This window comes from Oncorhynchus gorbuscha, linkage group LG02, assembly GCF_021184085.1.
Source record: "Oncorhynchus gorbuscha isolate QuinsamMale2020 ecotype Even-year linkage group LG02, OgorEven_v1.0, whole genome shotgun sequence".
NCBI lineage: Eukaryota > Metazoa > Chordata > Actinopteri > Salmoniformes > Salmonidae > Oncorhynchus > Oncorhynchus gorbuscha.
Window position 1 is genome coordinate 50878404 of NC_060174.1, and position 22184 is coordinate 50900587.

At 41.8% G+C, this 22184-nt stretch overlaps 1 protein-coding gene across 1 annotated transcript; it reads right to left on the reverse strand.

The window, feature by feature from the left end:
* Positions 1–15330: 15330 nt before the first annotated feature.
* On the reverse strand, positions 15331–21447 carry LOC123993101 (caveolin-2-like). Its single transcript, XM_046294889.1, has 3 exons — positions 21203–21447; positions 20710–20897; positions 15331–17068 (listed from the first exon to the last, which is right to left on the reverse strand). Exons 1-3 carry the CDS (start codon positions 21350–21352, stop codon positions 16918–16920), a joined length of 489 nt encoding a protein of 162 aa, XP_046150845.1. The 5' UTR covers positions 21353–21447; the 3' UTR covers positions 15331–16917.
* Positions 21448–22184: the final 737 nt, after the last annotated feature.

Sequence of the window (22184 nt, forward strand, 5' to 3'; positions counted from 1 at the left end):
TAAAACAACTTTCCTCAAATGTGCACTGCACATGTGTGACCTGATTGTAATTTTCGGTGCAGCCTGTTCACCCGAAATGAAAGGCAGCCACTGCTTTTGGATGTCATCATTCTTTGGAAAGAACTGTAACATAAAAATGTACACTGTGCCATCCAGTCACAACACAGTGTGCTTATTCCGGCATGCTGGTAAGTAGCTTCCGAACTAACAGTTGAAGTCACACCACAGGTGAAAGGTTACCAGTATCTTTGGTCATACTTTCTGCTTGAGCTAGTTTGCGGTTTGTAAACAAAGCCAAAGCAAGGCATAGGCGCACATGTGACGGCAGTTTTAAGGCGGCACATATTGATATTAGTAAAGATTAAAAAAGTAATCTTCATACTTGGGGTCACCTTACTTGGAATTGGTTTCATGTAAATACCATCGAAGTTGATGAAAAATGTGACGTTGACTGTTTGGAACCATTAACAAAGGCTTCCAAACTGGCAGTGACTATAGGGTAGAACAGACCTAAGGACGTACCATGCAACCACTAGTGGTTAAAAGGTTTTTGGCGCTCCAGAAATACAGTACGGTAGTGTATTCTGTGGTGTGGGGTGGAATTACAGTACCATTCGGAATAGAGCAATTGTTTCCCTGCCCACAACATTTTCCAACAATGCACCACAATTTACAGGATGCTGCAGTATAATGCTTCACAGTATTTTACTGTTGATACATGTACACATTTACAAGTCAATCATTGTTTTTCATTACAGTGTAATATTTGTAAATCATATACAGTGGGGAAAACAAGTATTTGATACACTGCCGATTTTGCAGGTTTTCTTAATTACAAAGGATGTAGAGGTCTGTATTTTTTTAATCATAGGTACACTTCAACTGTGAGAGACGGAATCTAAAACAAAAATCCAGAAAATCACATTGTATGATTTTTAAGTAATTAATTTGCATTTTATTGCATGACATAAGTATTTGATCACCTACCAACCAGTAAGAATACCGGCTCTCACAGACCTGTTAGTTTTTCTTTAAGAAGCCCTCCTGTTCTACACTCATTACCTGTATTAACTGCACCTGTTTGAACTCATTACCTGTATAAAAGACACCTGTCCACACACTCAATCCTCTCCACAATGGCCAAGACCAGAGACCTGTAGACCTGTAGACCTGCACAAGGCTGGGATAGGCTACAGGGCAATAGGCAAGCAGCTATGTGAGAAGGCAACAACTGTTGGCGCAATTATTAGAAAATGGAAGAAGTTCAAGATGGCGGTCAATCAGCCTCGGTCTGGGGCTCCATGCAAGATCTCACCTCGTGGGGCATCAATGATCATGAGGAAGGTGAGGGATCAGCCCAGAACTACACGGCAGGACCTGGTCAATGACCTGAGTGCTGGGACCACAGTCTCAAAGAAAACATTTAGTAACACAATACACCGTCATGGATTAAAATCTTGCAGCGCACGCAAGGTCCCCCTGCTCAAGCCAGCGCATGTCCAGGTCCGTCTGAAGTTTGCCAATGACCATCTGGATGATCCAGAGGTGGAATGGGAGAAGGTCATGTGGTCTGATGAGACAAAATTAGAGCTTTTTGGTCTAAACTCCATTCGCTGTGTTTGGAGGAAGAAGAAGGATGAGTACAACCCCAAGAACACCATCCCAACCATGAAGCATGGAGGTGGAATCATCATTCTTTGGGGATGCTTTTCTGCAAAGGGGACAGGACGACTGCACCGTATTGAGAGGAGGATGGATGGGGCCATGTTTCGCGAGATCTTGGCCAACAACCTCCTTCCCTCAGTGAGAGCATTGAAGATGGGTCGTGGCTGGGTCTTCCAGCATGACAACGACCCAAAACACACAGCCAGGGCAACTAAGGAATGGCTCCGCAAGAAGCATCTCAAGGTCCTGGAGTGGCCTAGCCAGTCTCCAGACCTGAACCCAATAGAACATCTTTGAAGGGAGCTGAAAGTCCGTATTACCCAGCGACAGCCCCGAAACCTGAAGGATCTGGAGAAGGTTTGTATGGAGGAGTGGGCCAAAATCCCTGCTGCAGTGTGTGCAAACCTGGTCAAGAACTACAGGAAACATATGATCTCTGTAATTGCAAACAAAAGTTTCTGTACCAAATATTAAGTTCTGCTTTTCTGATGTATCAAATACTTATGTCATGCAATAAAATGCTAATTCATTATTTAAAAACCATACAATGTGATTTTCTGGATTTTTGTTTTAGATTCCGTCTCTCACAGTTGAAGTGTACCTATGATAAAAATTACAGACCTCTACATGCTTTGTAAATTGGAAAACGTGCAAAATACTTGTTCTCCCCACTGTATATGTTGTACACACCTTGTTTGGTTGGTTCACTTCAGACCTTGATGTCTCTCATCCTATCACTCAGAAAAGTTTTGAAAAAGCTGCAAGTTGCCTATCCCACAATGCAGTAATGTACTGTTAAACCAAAATAGCTTTGGAATTTGCAGTATGAGATTCTGTTTACTTTTAGTCACCCCGAGTGCATTGCCATTTACAGCAATTTACTGTGTCGTGTCTTTACTATCATTAACTGAAGACTTATAGTTTTTATCAAAGATTCTCTGTAATTAGTATTACAGAGAATTAGATCAACTGATTAATCATGTACCTAATTAACTAGGAAGTTGGGGCACTATGGAAAATTATTTAGATTACAAGGTTATAATTTCCTAATATAACCTTTCAGACATGTTCGTATCTGATCCACTGTCTTCTGATTAATTAATTATTTACTTTACCTCACCTTAGTCTCATTCCAAACGTCGAAAATTGTTGGTTATCTGCAGTCTTCACTATGAGTCATCCATACATCAATTGTCTTAAATTATTTATTTATTACCAACTTAGTCATTCACAGAAATGCATAAACAAACAGTAAATACTGGCGGCAAAAGGGGAAGTGGGGGTCAACTAAGAAGTCACTACAGAGTTAATAATTATAACTATTGAAATGCTAATCCTTTACACATGAATGTGCACTCATTCGGGAACAATTGGGAAGACCAACTGGGACCACGCTTTAACTTCCAGACTGATGTCTTGAGATGTTGCTTCAATATATCCACATAATTTTCCTTTCTCATGATGCCATCTATTTTGTGAAGTGCACCGGTCCCTCCTGCAGCAAAGCACCCCCACAACATGATGCTGCCACCTCTGTGCTTCACGGTTGGGTTGGTGTTCTTTGGCATGCAAGCCTCCCCCTTTTCCTCCAAACATAACGATGGTCATTATGGTCAAACAGCTCTATTTTTGTTACATTTTTATTTCCCACCATAATTTGCAAATAAATTCATAAAAAGTCCTACAATGTGATTTTCTCTATTTTTTTACTTCTCATTTTGTCTGCCATAGTTGAAGTGTACCTATGATGAAAATTACAGGCCTCTCTCATCTTTTTAAGTGGGATAACTTGCACAATTGGTTGCTGACTAAATACTTTTTTGCCCCACTGTATATTTATATCACAAAACCAGTTCACAACGTCCATATTTCATGTAGTCGTCAGTATATCCTGTTTTATTCCAACAAGAAAGGAAGAAGGAAAAAGGAACATATATTCCAGAGGCCGCTAATGACTGGCAGTAAAAATGTGTCTAGGCATCACAATACCCATAAAGGAACACCTACGTTTAACTTACAGTGGCAGGTTTAGCCAATAATACATGCAGTACAGACAATCCAGAGTGAGTAAACCTGTAAAACCAACCCTTTCTCCACCTACACACTTTTTTGTTTTTATTCCAAGGTCGTTGCTCTATCACCTCGGCTGTATTACACCTAGGCCTATATCATTAGGATCAAGAATATAAAAGCTTATAACAGCTTATATAGAAATATATAATATACCTTTCTCTCTCATTTAGAGAAGTGCTTCCATTTGCCAGTTATTGTGTTGGTTCTACCAGTACCTTTAATCAGTTTATCCAAAGTGTTAACCAGCCTGGCATACTAATAGAGACAACAAGCTCGTGACAATACCTAATCCATTTGCCGGTGTGTATCGGAACTATAATATGTCCGTATAGGCCCACTCCAATCGAGAAGCTATGCAGGTTTTAAGTCATAATATACCCGACCTCTACAATTAGTCCATTCCATAGCAGACAAAAAAACAACAACCTTGGTATTTCTAATGTACAATTAAAAAGAAAAAAGGTCAGACTTATCCATCATCGCCTTCCCGATATAGTCCAAAGTTCCATGTTGCCTAAATAAAAAAAGGACACGTTCATCATAAACATTCTACATTACCATAAGTCCAACCTTATTTTATGTCCACATAGTCAACGGTTCCATACGGCATGAATAAAAAAAAGTCCCATCATACTAACAATGTTTTGTAAAACATCATTGTAATGTGTAACGGGCCTTCCCTCCCCTCTGCCACCGAAACGGTGAAGCCGTTGAAAATCAATTGTTTCCACCTGTTTGTCCGTCATCTTGAGATTACGCTTCATGAACAACTTGACGTTTTCCTCCGTCGACTGATAGTTTTTGTTTTCATTCCCCTTTATTCCCATGATAACAACATTATTTTTCATACATCTGCACTTTAGATCAAGTCATTTGGCTTTCATTGTTTTATTATCATACCATAGCCTCTGTGTAGTGTCTGCTAGGGAGTCCACGGTAGTTTTCAATATCTTATTTTCCGCTCGTATTTCTTCCATCATTTTATTACTGTAATCAGTTCCTGTTTTTATGGCCTTAACCTCCCCCAGGAGCCCAGGCAATAGATCCAGGATCCAGTTTTTTTTAACTGCTTGCTCATGCTTGTAAGCAATTCTCTATCTTCTGGAGACATAGTTATATGAAAAGTCCCCCTCCAATGTTAGACGGCGGCTTCCCTTCAGTTTCGCTCGCGGAGCTCGAGGAAAGGTCTTCTCTTGTTCGCTTCGATGTACCTGCTTCTTTTTAGGAAAATTCTGATCAATAAATAGTTCAAGGCTCTTTATACTATCCAGCATGTTTGTTTCGCAGTTATCAGCTGATCCTCAGTTTTTAGGATTAATTCATGGGACAAACTGTGCCCACCAAGCTGCCACCTGCCACGTCATAACTAGCCTTTGGCGCAAAGCTCTGCAGCATTCGTGAAAATACGATCAATACAAGTGGACGTTACAGTTCCAACACTATTGGTATGACCTCTAGTTTGTTGAGTGATAACCTGGAGCATATTACCGGCATTAGTCACAGTTAGAGGTGTAGCTACCCAAGAGTTAGCCTGCCCAGGAGCAGGTTAGTTCTGACGGATTCGTTGCAATAGAAATGCACCTGGCTAAAAGGTCAGCCACTTTCGTATGACTGGTAATCTCAAGTTGAACTCAAGAGTTGACCAAAGTTGCCTTGCTTACTTCTCAAACTACATTCACAGTATATAGGGCTCTGGTCATTCTAGTCTGTCTACATTCCTTTGTCTGATTCTCTGCCCAGGGCAACAACTCACCTTGGTTAAGAAATGACACCAGCTCCAGAGACACAACAGTCCTGTCCGGGTTGTTTTCAACCTGTCGTATGGGTGTTCATGCATTGCATTCTTTGTTTGACGACAATTGAATGAAACAAAATGAATTGCATTTCCACGTCTTGATTTTAGTTTGTGTGTGTGTGTGTGTGTGTGTGTGTGTGTGTGTGTGTGTGTGTGTGTGTGTGTGTGTGTGTGTGTGTGTGTGTGTGTGTGTGTGTGTGTGTGTGTGTGTGTGTGTGTGTGTGTGTGTGTGTGTGTGTGTGTGTGTGTGTGTGTGTGTGTGTGTGTGTGTGTGTGTGTGGTGAGAGAGAAAGAATGTATGAATGAGATTTTGTGTGTGTGTGTGGAGAGGTGGGTGGGGGGTAATTGGTAACCTAGGCTACACATTGCACCATCCAGTTGCCTAGAAGTTGACTGTCGCCATTCTCTAGGGAAGAGAACTGGATCGGTTGGAATCTACTGCAGAGTCAGGTGAGGTATGTGAGACAATGCAAAATACATGCAAATGAGTCACAATCACAACACTGTCTTCAGGATAGGATATATTTTAATGCCCCTGAGGAAACGGTACTGATGCACACAAAAGAGGGAGACAGGTTGCTTTTTCTTGTCAGTGTTTATATCAGTGCCGTTTGTGTGAGATAGATGGTTCTGAAAAATGTGCATTCTGGCTCCAGATCACACACTGAATACCCAGATGTAGAAGAACCAACCATTCCTCTTGTGCTTGGTATAGAGGAACAGAGTGAAATAAGTGCTTGTAAGGGCATTGTTGGTTAAGGGCTTGTAAGGGCATTGTTAAGGGCTTGTAAGTAAGCATTTATTTTTGTATTCGGCGCATGAGACAAATAAAGTTTGATTTGATTTAAAGTAGATAAATAGACTTCACATTAAACTGAAGACCTGTGACCAGAGGGGTAATTGGTTGATAATCACAAATCAGACAAAAGATGCACTGTAAGAATTTGTTAATTGTTTCAACTAATTATTATTAAGTAAGTTATTCCACAGACTTTTTTTACTTACTTAACTTTTTGATCATAAAATGTTAAGTTTGTTGTCTCCCCATGGAATGTCTCATAAAATGTTAAGTGTTTTGTGTGCTCCTCCGCTCTCTCCACTGGCTTCCAGTTGAAGGCATCCCCAAGACCATGGTCTCTACGGAGCTGTGGGGGCGGCACCTCAGTACCTCCAGGCTCTGATCAGGCCCTACACCCAAATAAGGGCACTGCGTTCATCCACCTCTGGCCTGCTCTCCCTACCACTGAGGAATACATCAATCAAAACTGTTGCTCTTGCTCCCCAATGGTGGAACAAACTTCAATCTTGAGTGAAACCCCACCTCTTTAAGGAACACCTAGGATAGGATAAAGTAATCCTTCTCACCCCCCCCACCATTCTGTAAATACATCAATGATGTTGCTCTTGCTCCTGGTGATTCTCTTCTGGTATACTTCTGGCCCCTCTTTGGACACTGTGTTAACTAACCTCTAGACTAGCTTTAATGCCATACAACTCTCCTTCCATGGCCTCCAACTGCTCTTAAACGCAGGGAAAACTAAATGCATGCTATTCAACCGATCACTGCCCGCACCTGCTCGCCTGTCCAGCATCACTACTCTGGACGGCTCTGACTTAGAATACGTGGACAACTACAAATACCTAGGTGTCTGGTTAGACTGTAATCTCTCCTTCCAGACTCACATTAAGCATCTCCAATCCAAAATTAAATCTAGAATTGGCTTCCTATTTCGAAACAAAGCATCCTTCACTCATGCTGCCAAACATACCCTCGTAAAACTGACCATCCTACCGATCCTCGACTTCGGTGATGTCATCTATAAAATAGCCTCCAATACTCTACTCAACAAACTGGATGCAGTCTATCACAGTGCGATCCGTTTTGTCACCAAAGCCCCATACACTACCCACCACTGCGACCTGTACACTCGCGTTGGTTGGCCCTCGCTTCATACGCGTCGCCAAACACACTGGCTACAGGTTATCTACAAGTCTCTGCTAGGTAAAGCCCTGCCTTATCTCAGCTCACTGGTCAACATAGCAGCACCCACTTGTAGCACGCGCTCCAGCAGGTATATCTCACTGGTCACCCCCAAAGCCAATTCCTCATTTGGTCATCTTTCCTTCCAGTTCTCTGCTGCCAATGACTGGAAAGAACTGCAAAAATATCTGAAGCTGGAGACTCATATCTCCCTCACTAGCTTTAAGCACCAGCTGTCAGAGCAGCTCACAGATCACTGCACCTGTACATAGCCCATCTATCTACCAACCTCATCCCCATAAAGTATTTATTTATTTATCTTGCTCCTTTGCACCCCAGTATCTCTACTTGCACATTCATCTTCTGCACATCTACCATTGCAGTGTTTAATTGCTATATTGTAATTACTTCTCCACCATGGCCTATTTATTGCCTTAACTCCCTTATCTTACCTCATTTACACTCACTGTATATAGACTTTTTGTTTTTTTTTTCTACTGTATTATTGACTATGTTTTGTTTATTCCATGTGTAACTCTGTGTTGTTGTATGCGTCAAATTGCTATGCTTTATCTTGGCCAGGTCACAGTTGCAAATGAGAAGTTGTTCTCAACTAGCCTACCTGGTTAAATAATGATGAAAAAATAAAATAAATAGAAAATAAAAGTTGGCTCAACTTGTATCATATTTTTGTTCAACTAGAAATTATTATTTGGACATCTTCAATAAAAGAAGACTGTGGAACTACAGTATACTAAACAAAAATATAAACCTCCACACAGCTTCTTCACCTGCGGGATCATTTGAGACCAGCCACCCGGACAGCGGATGAAACTGTGGTTTTGCACAACCAAAGAATTTCTGCACAAACAGTCAGAAACCGTCTCAAGAAAGCTCACCTATATGCTCGTCGTTCTCAACAGGGTCTTGACCTGAGTGCAGTTCGGCAGCGTAACCAACTTCAGTGGGCAAATGCTCACATTCAATGGCCACTGGCATGCTAGAGAAGTGTGCTCTTCATGGATGAATCCCGGTTTCAACTGTACCGGGCAGATGGCGTCAGGTGGGCGAGCGGTTTGATGATGTCAATGTTGTGAACAGTGCCCCATGGTGGCAGTGGGGTCATGGTATGGACAGGCATAAGCTATGGACAGTCAACACAACTGCAAGGTCCATTCATCAACCGCCATCACTTCATTTTCCAACATGATAATGCACAGCCCCATGTCGCAAGGATCTGTACACAATGGTTTGAAGCTGAACATCTCCCAGTTCTTCCATGGCCTGCACACTCACCAGACATGTTAAATCAAATCAAATCACATTTTACTGGTCACATACACCTATTTAGCAGATGTTATTGCAGGTGTAGAGAAATGCTTGTGTTCCTAGCTCAAACAGTGCAGTAGTATCTAACAATTCACAACGATACACACAAGTTTAAAAGTAAAATAATGGAATTAAGAAATACATAAATATTAGTATGAGCAATGACGGAGTGGCATTTACTGAAATACAGTAAAATACAGTATATACAGTGCATTCAGATAGTTTTTTAGACCCCTTGACTTTTTCAAACTGTTGATACGTTACAGCCTCACTCTAAAATTGATTACATTTTGAAAATACTCATCAATATACACACAATACCCCATAATGACGAAGTGAAAACAGGTTTTCAGACATTTTTGCAAATGTTGAAAAAATAATAATTCAGAAATACCTTATTTACATAAGTATTCAGACCGTTTGATACGAGACTCAAAATTGAGCTCAGGTACATCCTGTTTCTAGTGATTGTCCTTGAGATGTTTATACAACTTGATTGGAATTCATCTGTGTTAAATTCAATTCATCGGACATGATTTAGAAAGGCACACACTTGTATATATAAAGTGACACAGTTGAAAGTGCATATCAGTGCAAAAACGTAGAGCTCAGAGATAGGATTGTGTCGAGGCACAGATCTGGGGAAGGGTACCAAAAAATCTCTGCAATATTGAAGGTCCCCAAGAACTCAGTGGCCGCCATCAATCTTAAATAGAAGAAGTTTTGATCCACCAAGCCTCTGCCTAGAGCTGGCCCCACGCCAAACTGAGCAATCAGGGGAGAAGGTCCTTGGTCAGCGAGGTGACGAAGTACCTGATGGTCACTCTGACAGAGCTCCATAGTTCCACTGTGGAGATGGGAGAACCTTCCAAAAGTACGACCATCTCCGCAGCACTCCACCAATCAGGCCTTTATGGTAGAGTGACCAGACAGAAGCCACTCCTCAGTAAAAGGCGCATGACAGCCCGTTTGGAGTTTGCGAAAAGGCACCTAAAGGACTCTCAGACCATGAGAAACAACATTCTCTGGTCTGATGAAACCAAGATTGAACTCTTTGGCCTGAAACCAAGTTTCTGGAGGACACCTGGCAACATTACTACAGTGAAGCGTGGTGGTGGCAGCATCATGCTGTGGGGATGTTTTTCAGCAGCAGAGAAGGGGAGACTAGTCAAGATCGAGGGAAAGATGAACGGAGAAAAGTACTTAGAGATCCTTGATGAAAACCTGCTCCAGAGCACTCAGAACCTCAGAGTGGGGCGAAGGTTCACCTTCTAACAGGACAACGACTGTAAGCACACAGCCAAGACAACGCGGGAGTGGCTTCGGGACATGTATCTGAATGTCCTTGACTGGCCCAGCCAGAACCCAGAATGGAACCCGATCTAACATCTCTGGAGAGACCTGAAAATTGCTGTGCAGCGACTCTCCCCATCCAACCTGACAGAGCTTGAGAGGATCTGCAGAGAAGACTGGGAGAAACTCTGCAAATACAGGTGTGCCAAGCTTGTAGCATCACACCCAAGACAACACAAGGCTGTAATTGCTGAGTACTGAGTAAAAGGTCTGAATACTTATGTAAATGTCTTATTTCAGTTTTTTTAATGTTTTAATTAAATTAAATGTTTTTAAATATGTTTTTGCTTTATCATTATGGGGTATTCTGTGTAGATTGATGAGGGAAAACATTATTTTATCAATTTTAGAATAAGGCTGTAACCTAACAAAATGTGGAAAAAGTCAAGGGGTCTGAATACTTTCTAAATGCACTGTACATGTGAAATGAGTAAAGCCTCCTGAGGTTGGACAAACGTGCGCAAGGTAGCCTACAGGAAACTTTTGAAGTAGCCTAATCAGATTAAAACATTGTAACTGGTTGTGTTTATGCCACACATAAAAGGCAGTGCATTTTAAAAGTGAAATAATACATATTTAGGCTATATTGAAGCATTAGGTTCTAGGTGCACAAGGAATAGATCGGAAAGGAAAGGAGGCAGTGTGCCTAAAAGCTTTCCTGAATAACGGGGCCTGCTGGGAGCATACAGTGCTTTCAGGAAGTGAAATGGATTAAATAGAGAAACAATCTCACCCATCTACACTCAATTCCCCATAATGACATAGTGAAAACAGGTTTTTACAAATGTTTGCTAATTTAATGACAATGAAATACAGAAACATTTACATAGGTATTCAAACCCCTGAATCAATGCATGTTATTATCACCTTTGGCAGTGATTACAGTTGTGAGTTGTTCTGGATTGTACAACATTTGCCCATTATTATTTTCAGAATTCTTCAAGCTCTGTCAAATTGGTTGTTGATCATTGCTAGATTTTCAAGCAGATTCAAGTTAAAACTGTAGCTCAGCCACTCAGGAACATTCACTGTTCCCTTGGTAGGCAACTCCAGTATAGATTTGGCCTTGTGTTTTTGTTATTGTCCTAATGAAAGGTGGATTCAACTTCCAGTGTCTGGTGTAAAGCAGATTGAACCCGAGTTTCCGCTAGGATTATGCCTGTGCTTAGCTCCATTCCATACCCCCCCCCATAAAACTCCCCAGTCTTTAACAATTACAATCATACCCATAACATGATGCAGCCACCACTATCCTTGAAAATATGGAGAGTGGTACTCAGTAATGTGACGTATTGAATTTGCTCCAAATATAACACTGTTTTCAGGACAAGGAGTTAATTGCTTTCTCACATTTTTTGCAGTATTACTTTAGTGCCTTGTTTCAAACAGGATACATGTTTTGGAATATTTGTATTCTGTACAACCTTCCTTCTTTTCACTCTGTCAATTAGGTTAATATTGTGGAGTAACTACAATATTGTTGATCCATCCTCAGTTTTCTCTTATCACCACCATTAAACTCTTTAACTGTGTTAAAGTCACCATTGGCCTCATGGTGAAATCCCTGAGCTGTTTACATTCTCTCTGGCAACTGAGTTAGGAAGGACGCCTGTGTCTTTGTAGTAACTGGGTGTATTGATACCATCCAAAGTGTGATGAATACTTTCACCATGCTCAAAGGGATATTCATTGTCTGCTTTTCTTATTTTTACCCATCTACCAATAGGTGCCCTTCTTTGTGAGGCATCCCTGGTCTTTGTGGTTGAATCTGTGTTTGAAATTCTTTGCTCGACTGAGGGACCTTTCATATAATTGGATGTGTGGGGTACAGAGATGAGGTAGTCATTCAAAACAAATAATGTTAATAAACACTATTATTGCACACAGACTCCATGCAACTTATTCTGTGACTTGTAAAGCCATTTTTAACTCCTGCACTTATTTAGACTTGCCATAACAAAGGGTTTAAATACTTACTGACTCAAGACATTTCCTCGTTTATTTTTTATACATTTTTTCAAATGTAGATAAAAAAAATAAAAAAATCCACTTAGACATTATGTGTGTAGGCATTATGTGTGTAGGCCAGGCCAGTGACCACAAATGTAAATTAAACTGTTACACAACAAAATGTGGAAAGATTCAAGGGGGTGTAAATACTTTCTGAAAGCTCTGTATGTGGCCACATTATTATTGCACGACTTGGGAGAACGATGATCCCCAAAAGACATCAGTATCAGAAGTCAAATTACAGCCAGACTGGCCCGCTACTGTGCTTTTCTGGACCGTATAAACTGTCTAGAGTAAATCAAATCAAATCAAATCAAATTTATTTATATAGCCCTTCGTACGTCAGCTGATATCTCAAAGTGCTGTACAGAAACCCAGCCTAAAACCCCAAACAGCAAACAATGCAGGTGTAAAAGCACGGTGGCTAGGAAAAACTCCCTAGAAAGGCCGAAACCTAGGAAGAAACCTAGAGAGGAACCGGGCTATGTGGGGTGGCCAGTCCTCTTCTGGCTGTGCCGGGTAGAGATTATAACAGAACATGACCAAGATGTTCAAATGTTCATAAATGACCAGCATGGTCAAATAATAATAAGGCAGAACAGTTGAAACTGGAGCAGCAGCACAGTCAGGTGGACTGGGGACAGCAAGGAGCCATCATGTCAGGTAGTCCTGGGGCACGGTCCTAGGGCTCAGGTCCTTCGAGAGAGAGAAAGAAAGAGAGAATTAGAGAGAGCATATGTGGGGTGGCCAGTCCTCTTCCGGCTGTGCCGGGTGGAGATTATAACAGAACGTGGCCAAGATGTTCAAATGTTCATAAATGACCAGCATGGTTGAATAATAGTAAGGCAGAACAGTTGAAACTGGAGCAGCAGCATGGCCAGGTGGACTGGGGACAGCAAGGAGTCATCATGTCAGGTAGTCCTGGGGCATGGTTCTAGGGCTCAGGTCCTCCGAGAGAGAGAAAGAAAGAGAGAAGGAGAGAATTAGAGAACGCACACTTAGATTTACACAGGACACCGAATAGGACAGGAGAAGTACTCCAGATAAACAAACTGACCCTAGCCCCCCGACACATAAACTACTGCAGCATAAATACTGGAGGCTGAGACAGGAGGGGTCAGGAGACACTGTGGCCCCATCCGAGGACACCCCCGGACAGGGCCAAACAGGAAGGATATAACCCCACCCACTTTGCCAAAGCACAGCCCCCACACCACTAGAGGGAAATCTTCAACCACCAACTTACCATCCTGAGACAAGGCCGAGTATAGCCCACAAAGATCTCCGACACGGTACAACCCAAGGGGGGGGAACCCAGACAGGCCGACCACAACAGTGAATCAACCCACCCAGGTGACGCACCCCCCCAGGGACGGCACGAGAGAGCCCCAGCAAGCCAGTGACTCAGCCCCCGTAACAGGGCTAGAGGCAGAGAATCCCAGTGGAAAAAGGGGAACCGGCCAGGCAGAGACAGCAAGGGCGGTTCGTTGCTCCAGAGCCTTTCCGTTCACCTTCCCACTCCTGGGCCAGACTACACTCAATCATATGACCCACTGAAGAGATGAGTCTTCAGTAAAGACTTAAAGGTTGAGACCGAGTTTGCGTCTCTGACATGGGTAGGCAGACCGTTCCATAAAAATGGAGCTCTATAGGAGAAAGCCCTGCCTCCAGCTGTTTGCTTAGAAATTCTAGGGACAATTAGGAGGCCTGCGTCTTGTGACCGTAGTGTACGTATAGGTATGTATGGCAGGACCAAATCAGAGAGGTAGGTAGGAGCAAGCCCATGTAATGCTTTGTAGGTTAGCAGTAAAACCTTGAAATCAGCCCTTGCTTTGACAGGAAGCCAGTGTAGAGAGGCTAGCACTGGAGTAATATGATCAAATTTTTTGGTTCTAGTCAGGATTCTAGCAGCGGTATTTAGCACTAACTGAAGTTTATTTAGTGCTTTATCCGGGTAGCCGGAAAATAGAGCATTGCAGTAGTCTAACCCACAACTGATCCAAATGGAATCAGACATTCACATCACAGGGATTTTGCACCGTTACTCAAATTACATTTTCACTGCAGTTTACAACCTAGAGTAGAATTTTGAACTCACTTGAAAACAATAATGCTATTATTCATTGCATTGTGGTGTTGTAGGCTAGTTTATAGGTAGGACATTTTTATTGTCCCTAACCAAGATCAATGGGGGAGCTATTTGAGCTGTGTGTCTCATGTCTTCAATGTTCTTTCATGCACAATGACACATGTAACCTCTATGCTGCCTATCAGCTATTTCTCTATGTTATTGTGGATCTATGTTGAAAATAGTTGCAACCTTTAATGATTTTATGTGTGGTATGATTGCTAGTCAGCCTATTGCAGATCTGGACAAACGATCCACCCACCACTATTTCACAATGAATTGTAGAATTGTAGATAGAGGGCAGATGGATTGTTAGACTGGTAGACTACATTGACCTGTGGTATAGTAAGCAAGCAGAAAAGCGTAATGCATAAGAGAAGTACCAAATCACCTTGATAGGGGAGGCGTGGGTAAGCAGAAGAGTACATTTGGCTAGGATGGAAGAAATTATATCATAAAACCTGCAAAAGGGAGAATAACCTGGGGAAATGTGCACTATCCTCCACTGTACCCAATAAAAAACCACACAACCCTCCCAAATAATAATTTTAAAAAAGTATGACTCCCCTATTTTGGACCAACCCCCCACCCCAGTAAATTTCTAACTGTAAATATCAGTATGGCATATTCCTTACATTCCACCAAGTCAGTAAAATGCTGTATTTATGTAACCCTATAGGTTATTATCAGTATGGAATATTCTGGTATGGAATATTCTTCCATATTCTACCAAATCAGTATTGTGCTGTGTAAACCTGTAGATTATCAGCAGAGCCCCAGGTCGTGTTGCAATAGACCCACCGGGTCAGGTAGAGGCAGTTCTTCTTCTTTCTGTATAGGAAAGTGTCTTATGCAATCAGACCAGCTCAGTGATTTACAACTTTTCTCTCTCACTTTTCTCTCTGAAACTGAGAAACATATCCCCGCCCTCCTATCACAGTTGTCATAATTTTCTATGACAGAGAGACACGCAGCAATACTCAGAACATTTTTTACAAATACTTATCTTTATTTGATGCAGAATAGGAAACTTTTGGTACTTTTTTACAAATCAAAGAATAAGTCTCGTTTGTTGAGCTCAATTAGAATCACATCATGCCATTTACCATTTTTGCTCCATTAAAAAAAATAATTCCACACCTGTGTGCTCTATTGCACAATCACACCTCCAAGCACTGAAGAGATAACTCAGCCAAGTACAGACATGGTCTATTGGCTGGCAGGCTGTCAACTGCCTAGCTTAGCCAAACGATTAGAAGTTACTGACAGAATCGCTGCGTTTGGTTGTCCATTAAAACAAAGCACATGGGTGCCTCTGAAATGACACCCCATACCCTATACAGCCCACTACTTTTTAGGGAATAGGGTGCCATTTTGGATGAAGCCAAGGTTTTGTGTGATGTATTATACGATAAGTTGTGAAGAACTGGTGGCACTATCTGCTAGATTCTCTCCACATTTGGGTTCAGACATCAAAGAATAAAGCAAGCTAGTTGCTCCACGGCTTACAGAAAGCTCAGCAGCACCTAGGCCTACGACCATGTACCTGACTGTATAGAATAAACCAGAGTAGTAAAACTCATCTTAGATACTTAACATACAAGTTCTGTCCAGTTTTTTCACGACTCACAGAAACATGGACCGTCAAGAACACATGGCAATTGTGCATAAATAATTAGTTAGAAAGCCAATACTCCGACAACCCACCCTTTTGTTTATTATATTAGCTTCTGTTCAAAATATATACAACTGTCTTAGGTCTTTACTAGGTAGGTTGTCTTTGTGTACAAGCAAATGCCCAAAATGTATCCAAAGCACTGCGAGATTAACACAGCAGCAGCAAAATAAGGCTGCAGAAGTATAAGCTGCATCTCAGCATCTAGGATCAGTGTACACTCTCTTACAGAAAACAAATTCATTCATTCAAATCCCATCTGAATCCTCTGCTGTATATCCACAACACATAAAAAGCAGAAACTACACAGACGTTACATGTCTGATGCCAGGAATGGTGTGATGCCTAACTGGCCAATATACTGTTTGGCCGTGATCTGATCCTTTATGATTAAAACAGTTATTTTTAGCATCACAATAATGGAATGATAATCATTTATTTTGGTCACAACTGAACAATTGTCCTTTTGGCAGAATACATCAAAATTGCTTAGAAATGCCACACAACCACTTCTATGAATAGTGGACATTACGACTTATCATGAGAATCTTGAAATTCCCAAATGACATAAATGATCATGTTGGATCATCTTATTACTCAGATGGTGCTGTGGCGTTGTCAAAGGGAAGTTGACCCCAATCACCCTTTATGAGCGCTCGTAACTTATCAGTTGCACTTATATGCTCTACCACAATTCCACCACACGGTGTGTCGATGTTGACTTTATAAACAGCTTATATATTTCAACGCAAACATAGGTCAATGACATCTTCACTTTTTTAAGTTTACCTCAAATTATTTACTTGTTTTTCCGCTTAGACATAGGTAAAAAAAAAGAAAAAAGAAAAAAAAGAAGTGAAGATGTCCTTTAACTTCTTAACCCCCATAACAGGGAAGGAAAGACTCTATCAGATGTCCATGGCCTTGACGTGGACAGAGGACAGACACCTGCCCATACTGTGGAAGAGGGGGGTGACAAAAATGTCTGTAAGGCTGCTCCAGACCACCTGGACAGAGGGCAGGGCCATCAGACAGCTCCGCACCACCGGTATCAACACCCTGGAAGGAGGAGGACCACAAAAACAGGTTTCACTTTGCATTGCGCGCACACACAGCATTCTTCAAATGCACAGAATGTGTAGGCATAAGTATTACCTGCATACATATTACATTACGGGGAACATTTAGCCTTGTGCTGGGGTGTAATATCAGTTGCATGAGGTGTTCCTAACAAGTTCCGTTTGCTGCAGAGTCCAGAGTACCTTGCAACATGAATTCTAACACAGCCTTCTTGATCCTCTTACTTTGTCCATTTTGGATGTGCATAAACAGTTAATGCAGACTTTATGAATGCTTGGAGCCTGCAGTACGTATTAAGGGCAGAAGGAAGCATAGCGTTTAGAGCTATTGGACCAGTAACCGAAAGGTCACGGTTTTGAATACCCTTCGACAGCAAGGTGAAAAATGTGTCTGTGTGTTCTTGTGCAAGGCACTTAACCCTAATTTGCTCCAGAGGTGCCATACTACTATTGCTGACCAATGTAAAACAACACATTTCACTGCACCTATCTAGTGATTGTTGTATTTCTATTTGACTGTATACGGCTACATAATGCGTTTTTATTATAGTGCCTTCTTTAGTGCCACTACATCTTGTGACACTATCTATCAGACACATCCCAGCCACAGGGTCAACTCTACTGATCTCTGCTATGTCACCAAAGCCATATTTCAATTGCTCATCCTCCATAAAAGCTGTGACAGACAGTGCAGACGGACTCTTCCTCATCACAAATGGCACCCTATTCCTGATATAAAGCCCTACTTTTCAAATCAAATCCCATTTTATTGGTCGCATACACATATTTAGCAGATGTTATCGTGTGTGTAGCAAAATGCTTGTGTTCCTAGCTCCAACAGTGCAGTAGTATCTAACAATACACAACAATGCACACAAATCTAAAAAGTAAAAGAATGGAATTAAGAAATCGAAAAACTTTAGAACAAGCAAAGTCCAGAGTATAAGAGTGTATTTGGAAAGTATTCAGACCCCTTGACTTTTTCCACATTTTGTTGTGTTATAGCCTTATTCTAAAATGGATTAAATAATATTGCCTTGATGGGTTAAATAAAAACATTTCCTCATCAATCTACACACAATACCGTATAATGACAAAGTGAAAACACATTTTTAGAATTTCTAGCAAATGTAATTGAAATGTCACGACTTCCGCCAAAGTCGTCATACCTCCTTGTTCGGGCGGTGTTCGGTGGTCGACGTCACCGGCCTTCTAGCCATCGCCGCTCCATTTTACATTGTTCCATTTGTTTTGTCTTGTTCCCTGCACACCTGGTTTACATTCCCTAATCACACTGCATATATATATTCCTCTGTTCCCCCCATGTCTTTGTGTGGAATTGTTTTGTTTTGTGTTTGTTGCATCGCACTAGTCTGGTTTTTCACCCTGGGCATTGCCTGTACCCTCTTTGGGGAATTATTGGTGAATCTTATTGTTATTATTGACGGTATTTTGCGCTTGTCACGTTTGCCGGTTGGCTTGAGTTGTAGCTGTTTGCTCCCGTCTGTTTGTTGCTCTTGGCTAATAAAGTCGCCTGATCACCTATTCTCTGCTCTCCTGCACTTGACTCGAATGACCAGAGGTGAAAACCCTGACATAAAAATAAAAAAACAGACCTTATTTACATAAGTAGAACTCTGAAACAGGATTGTATTGAGTCACAGATCTTGGGAAGGGTACCAAAAACATTTCTGCAGCATTGAAGGTCCCCAAGAACACAGTGGCGTCCATCATTCTTAAATGGAAGAAGTTTGGAACCACCAAGACGCTTCCTAGAAGTGGCCCCGCCAGCCAAACTGAGCAATGGAGGAAAAGGGCCTTGGCCAGAGCTGCCCAACAACCCGATGGTCACTCTGACAGAGCTCCAGACTTCCTCTGTGGAGATGGTTGTCCTTCTGGGAGGTTCTCCCATCTCTGCAGAACTCCACCTATCAGGCCTTTATGGTAGAATGGCCAGACAGAAGCCACTCTTCAGTAAAAGACACATGACTGCCCGCTTGGAGTTAGCTAAAATGCACCTAAAGGATTCTCAGACCATGAGAAACAACATTCTCTGGTTTGATGATACCAAGATTGAATGCTAAGCATCACATCTGGAGGAAACCTGGCACCATCCCTACGGCGAAGCATGGCTGTGGCAGCATCATGCTGTGGGGATGATTTTCAGAGGCAGGGACTGGGAGACTAGTCAGGATAGAGGGAAAGATTAACGGAGCAACGTACAGAGAAAACCTTGATGAAAACCCGCTCCAGAGCACTCAGGACCTCAGACTGGGGCAGAGGTTCACCTTCCAATAGGACAACGACCCTAAGCATACAGCCAAGACAATGCAGGAGTGGCTTCTGGACAAGTCTCTGAATGTCCTTGTTCTGGCCCAGCCAGAGCCCGGACTTGAACCTGATCAAACATCTCTGGAAAGACCTGAAAATAGCTGTGCAGACCTGACAGAGCTTGAGATGATCTGCAGAGAAGAATGGGAGAAACTCCCCAAATACAGGTGTGCCAAGCTTATAGCGTCATACCCAAGACAACACAAGGCTGTAATCGCTGCCAAAGATGCTTCAACAAAGTACTGAGTAAAGGGTCTGAATACAAATGTAAAAGTGATATTTCAGTTTTTATTTTTAATAAATTTGTTAATATTTCTAAAAAACTGTTTTTTCTTTGTCATTATGGGGTATCGTGTGAAGATTGATAAGGACATTTTAGAATAAGGCTGTATGGGATGTATAGATGTATAGAAAATGTTGACAGTTTATGGATAGAATAGGTAGCATATCTGAAGAATTGTATGGCCTTGACCAGAATACAGTATATACAGTATATACATATGAAATGGGTAAAACAGTATGTCAACATTATTAAAGCCCTATGGGCAGTGGTCAAAAGTAGTGCACTCTGTAAGGAACAGGGTGCCATTTGAGATCCAACCATTGACTTTTGGCAAAATCTATTCTTCAGAGAGACTGAGACATTGAGATATGGGGAAACTAGACCATAATCTGTACTAAAGGTCATATTAGAGTTACTTTGTGACATGCCCACAAAACATGCCCACAATAAATCTGTAGCCTATCTATTCTAGTGGAATGTCCCACTCTTCTCTAAAAACAGGCCTACAGTGCTGCAAGGCAGAATAGAATGCCAGCTATCTGGCAGGGGTTATGGGGGCTTTTTTCCATTACCAGCTGAACACTGCATTCCTCCCAACTTTCCATAAAGTGCCTCACTTGGGCACAGATCTGGTGTTGTTTTAGCAAGCAGCCCCTTATCTAATTGACTCTTAGGCGGAATTTGTGAATGTCAGGAGTCGCATGGTTTTCCTTCAACCTAACCACTGTGTCCACTGGCATGCATACAGCACATAATGGAACATAGGCCTATGTATGGAAAAGCTGTGACTTAATTGCCCAAATAAAGTAAAAACAATGACAACACATTCATAGTTGTAGCCTACATATGACATTAATTGTATGAATATATACGTCAGTATGCCTACTGGTCTTTTTGTGCAAACTGTCTACTATGGGTCAAAACAAATAGGCAGCAGAGCAGTCAATGGAAAATGTGGCGCTGGGCCAAGCTCTGAAACAACAAGATAGCATGTGTTGTGTTCCTACCAAATATGAATACAGCCGAGGACCCCGAAGACTATCCCGATGATAAATGCCATGGGAACGGCGAGGATGGTGGTCAGTATTCGGTAGAATACATATTTGAACAGTTCGAAGACGGCGTGACTTCCTATCCATACTCTGTCGAAGCTGTGGCTGGAACTGGGCTCTGCGATCACATCGTCAAAACCAACCTGGGGAAGGAAACAAGCACTTGTCAGGAATCAGTCATGGACTCACTCACATACCCATTTGTCCTATTCTGTCCAAACAAACATATTAGCAGGAGTGTACAGCCAATATGGAAACTAAACACACAGGCAATGGCGCATGACATTTGCATTTATTGTGCATTCATATATTTGTTTGCTTATGATTAGTTTATTACATATGGTAAAACTACAATAACGAAAGTATTGATCTACAATTCCGTCCACTGGAGTTAACTTTGTGAAAACCGGAGCGCACGGTGCGCTGATACACTGATACAGTAGTTTACCTTTAAGTGCGCATTTATGTCATTGGGATCTCGGTCTGGGATCGCCGCGTAAACTTTGTCTTTTTTCGACAAAATCGGTTCTATTGATCTGTTGAACTCGTCCTCGTCCATGATAATACTCGTCTCGTAATTCTCCTTTTCGATACCCATTTTCACTTCACAGACGGCGCGGTGGGCAGCGGAGAGCTCTCGTTGGTGGCGCTCTCTGCATTTGTGTCTGTGCCTGCGCGCACGAAACGGACCCACGCCCGGTGCGGAAAGCGGCGCAACGTAGTGTAGACACAACAAGCAAAGTCACGTCCCCATGCTACTTGCACTGTTTGAACAAATATATTTGTTGACGAATTCGTCCGATTGATCAAATAATCTGAAGCGGCTATATATGGCAAAATAGTAATTGACGTTAGTTAACCATTGGACATTATGTATTTCTATCTTAACATTTGTATAGGCTATACACACTAGTCATATTTTTATACATTTTAGTCATTTAGCAGATGCTCTTATCCAGAGAGCATTTACAGGTGTAATTTGGGTTAACTTCCTTGCTCAAGGACATGACAGATTTTTAGCTTGGGGATTTGAATCAGGGACTTTTCAGTTACTGGCCCAACACTTTTAACCACTAGGCTACCAGCCACCACAAGACCTGTTCATGCACCACTCACCATTCAGATAATCGTGAGGTGTCTGAGTGCCAAGTCACAAAAGGCCTTAATCATCACAATCATGACAGTAGTCTGTTTGATAACATTAGTCTCCTTCCTTCACTTCCTCTCTTTTTCCTCCTCCTCCACTAATCACATTCTCCAATTAAAAGGGATGTGGAGGAGAGCGAGGAGGATGAAATTAGAGGGATGTGTATGTGAGTTTGGGAAACGTGTGTGTGTGCATGTATGTGTGTAAAGGAACATTGAGTGCATTTTGTGCATCTCTTCAAGAGGTTCTTGCAGATTTATTGCACGTATTTACTGAATTCAGT

Coding starts and splice junctions, on each gene's coding strand:
- LOC123993101 (XM_046294889.1), bottom strand. CDS start 21,352: ATGGGTATCGAAAAGGAGAATTACGAGACGAGTATTATCATGGACGAG. Junction 20,898..21,202: donor ACATAAATGCGCACTTAAAG/GTAAACTACTGT, acceptor TTCCTTCCCCAG/GTTGGTTTTGACGATGTGAT. Junction 17,069..20,709: donor CTCGGCTGTATTCATATTTG/GTAGGAACACAA, acceptor TCCTCCTTCCAG/GGTGTTGATACCGGTGGTGC.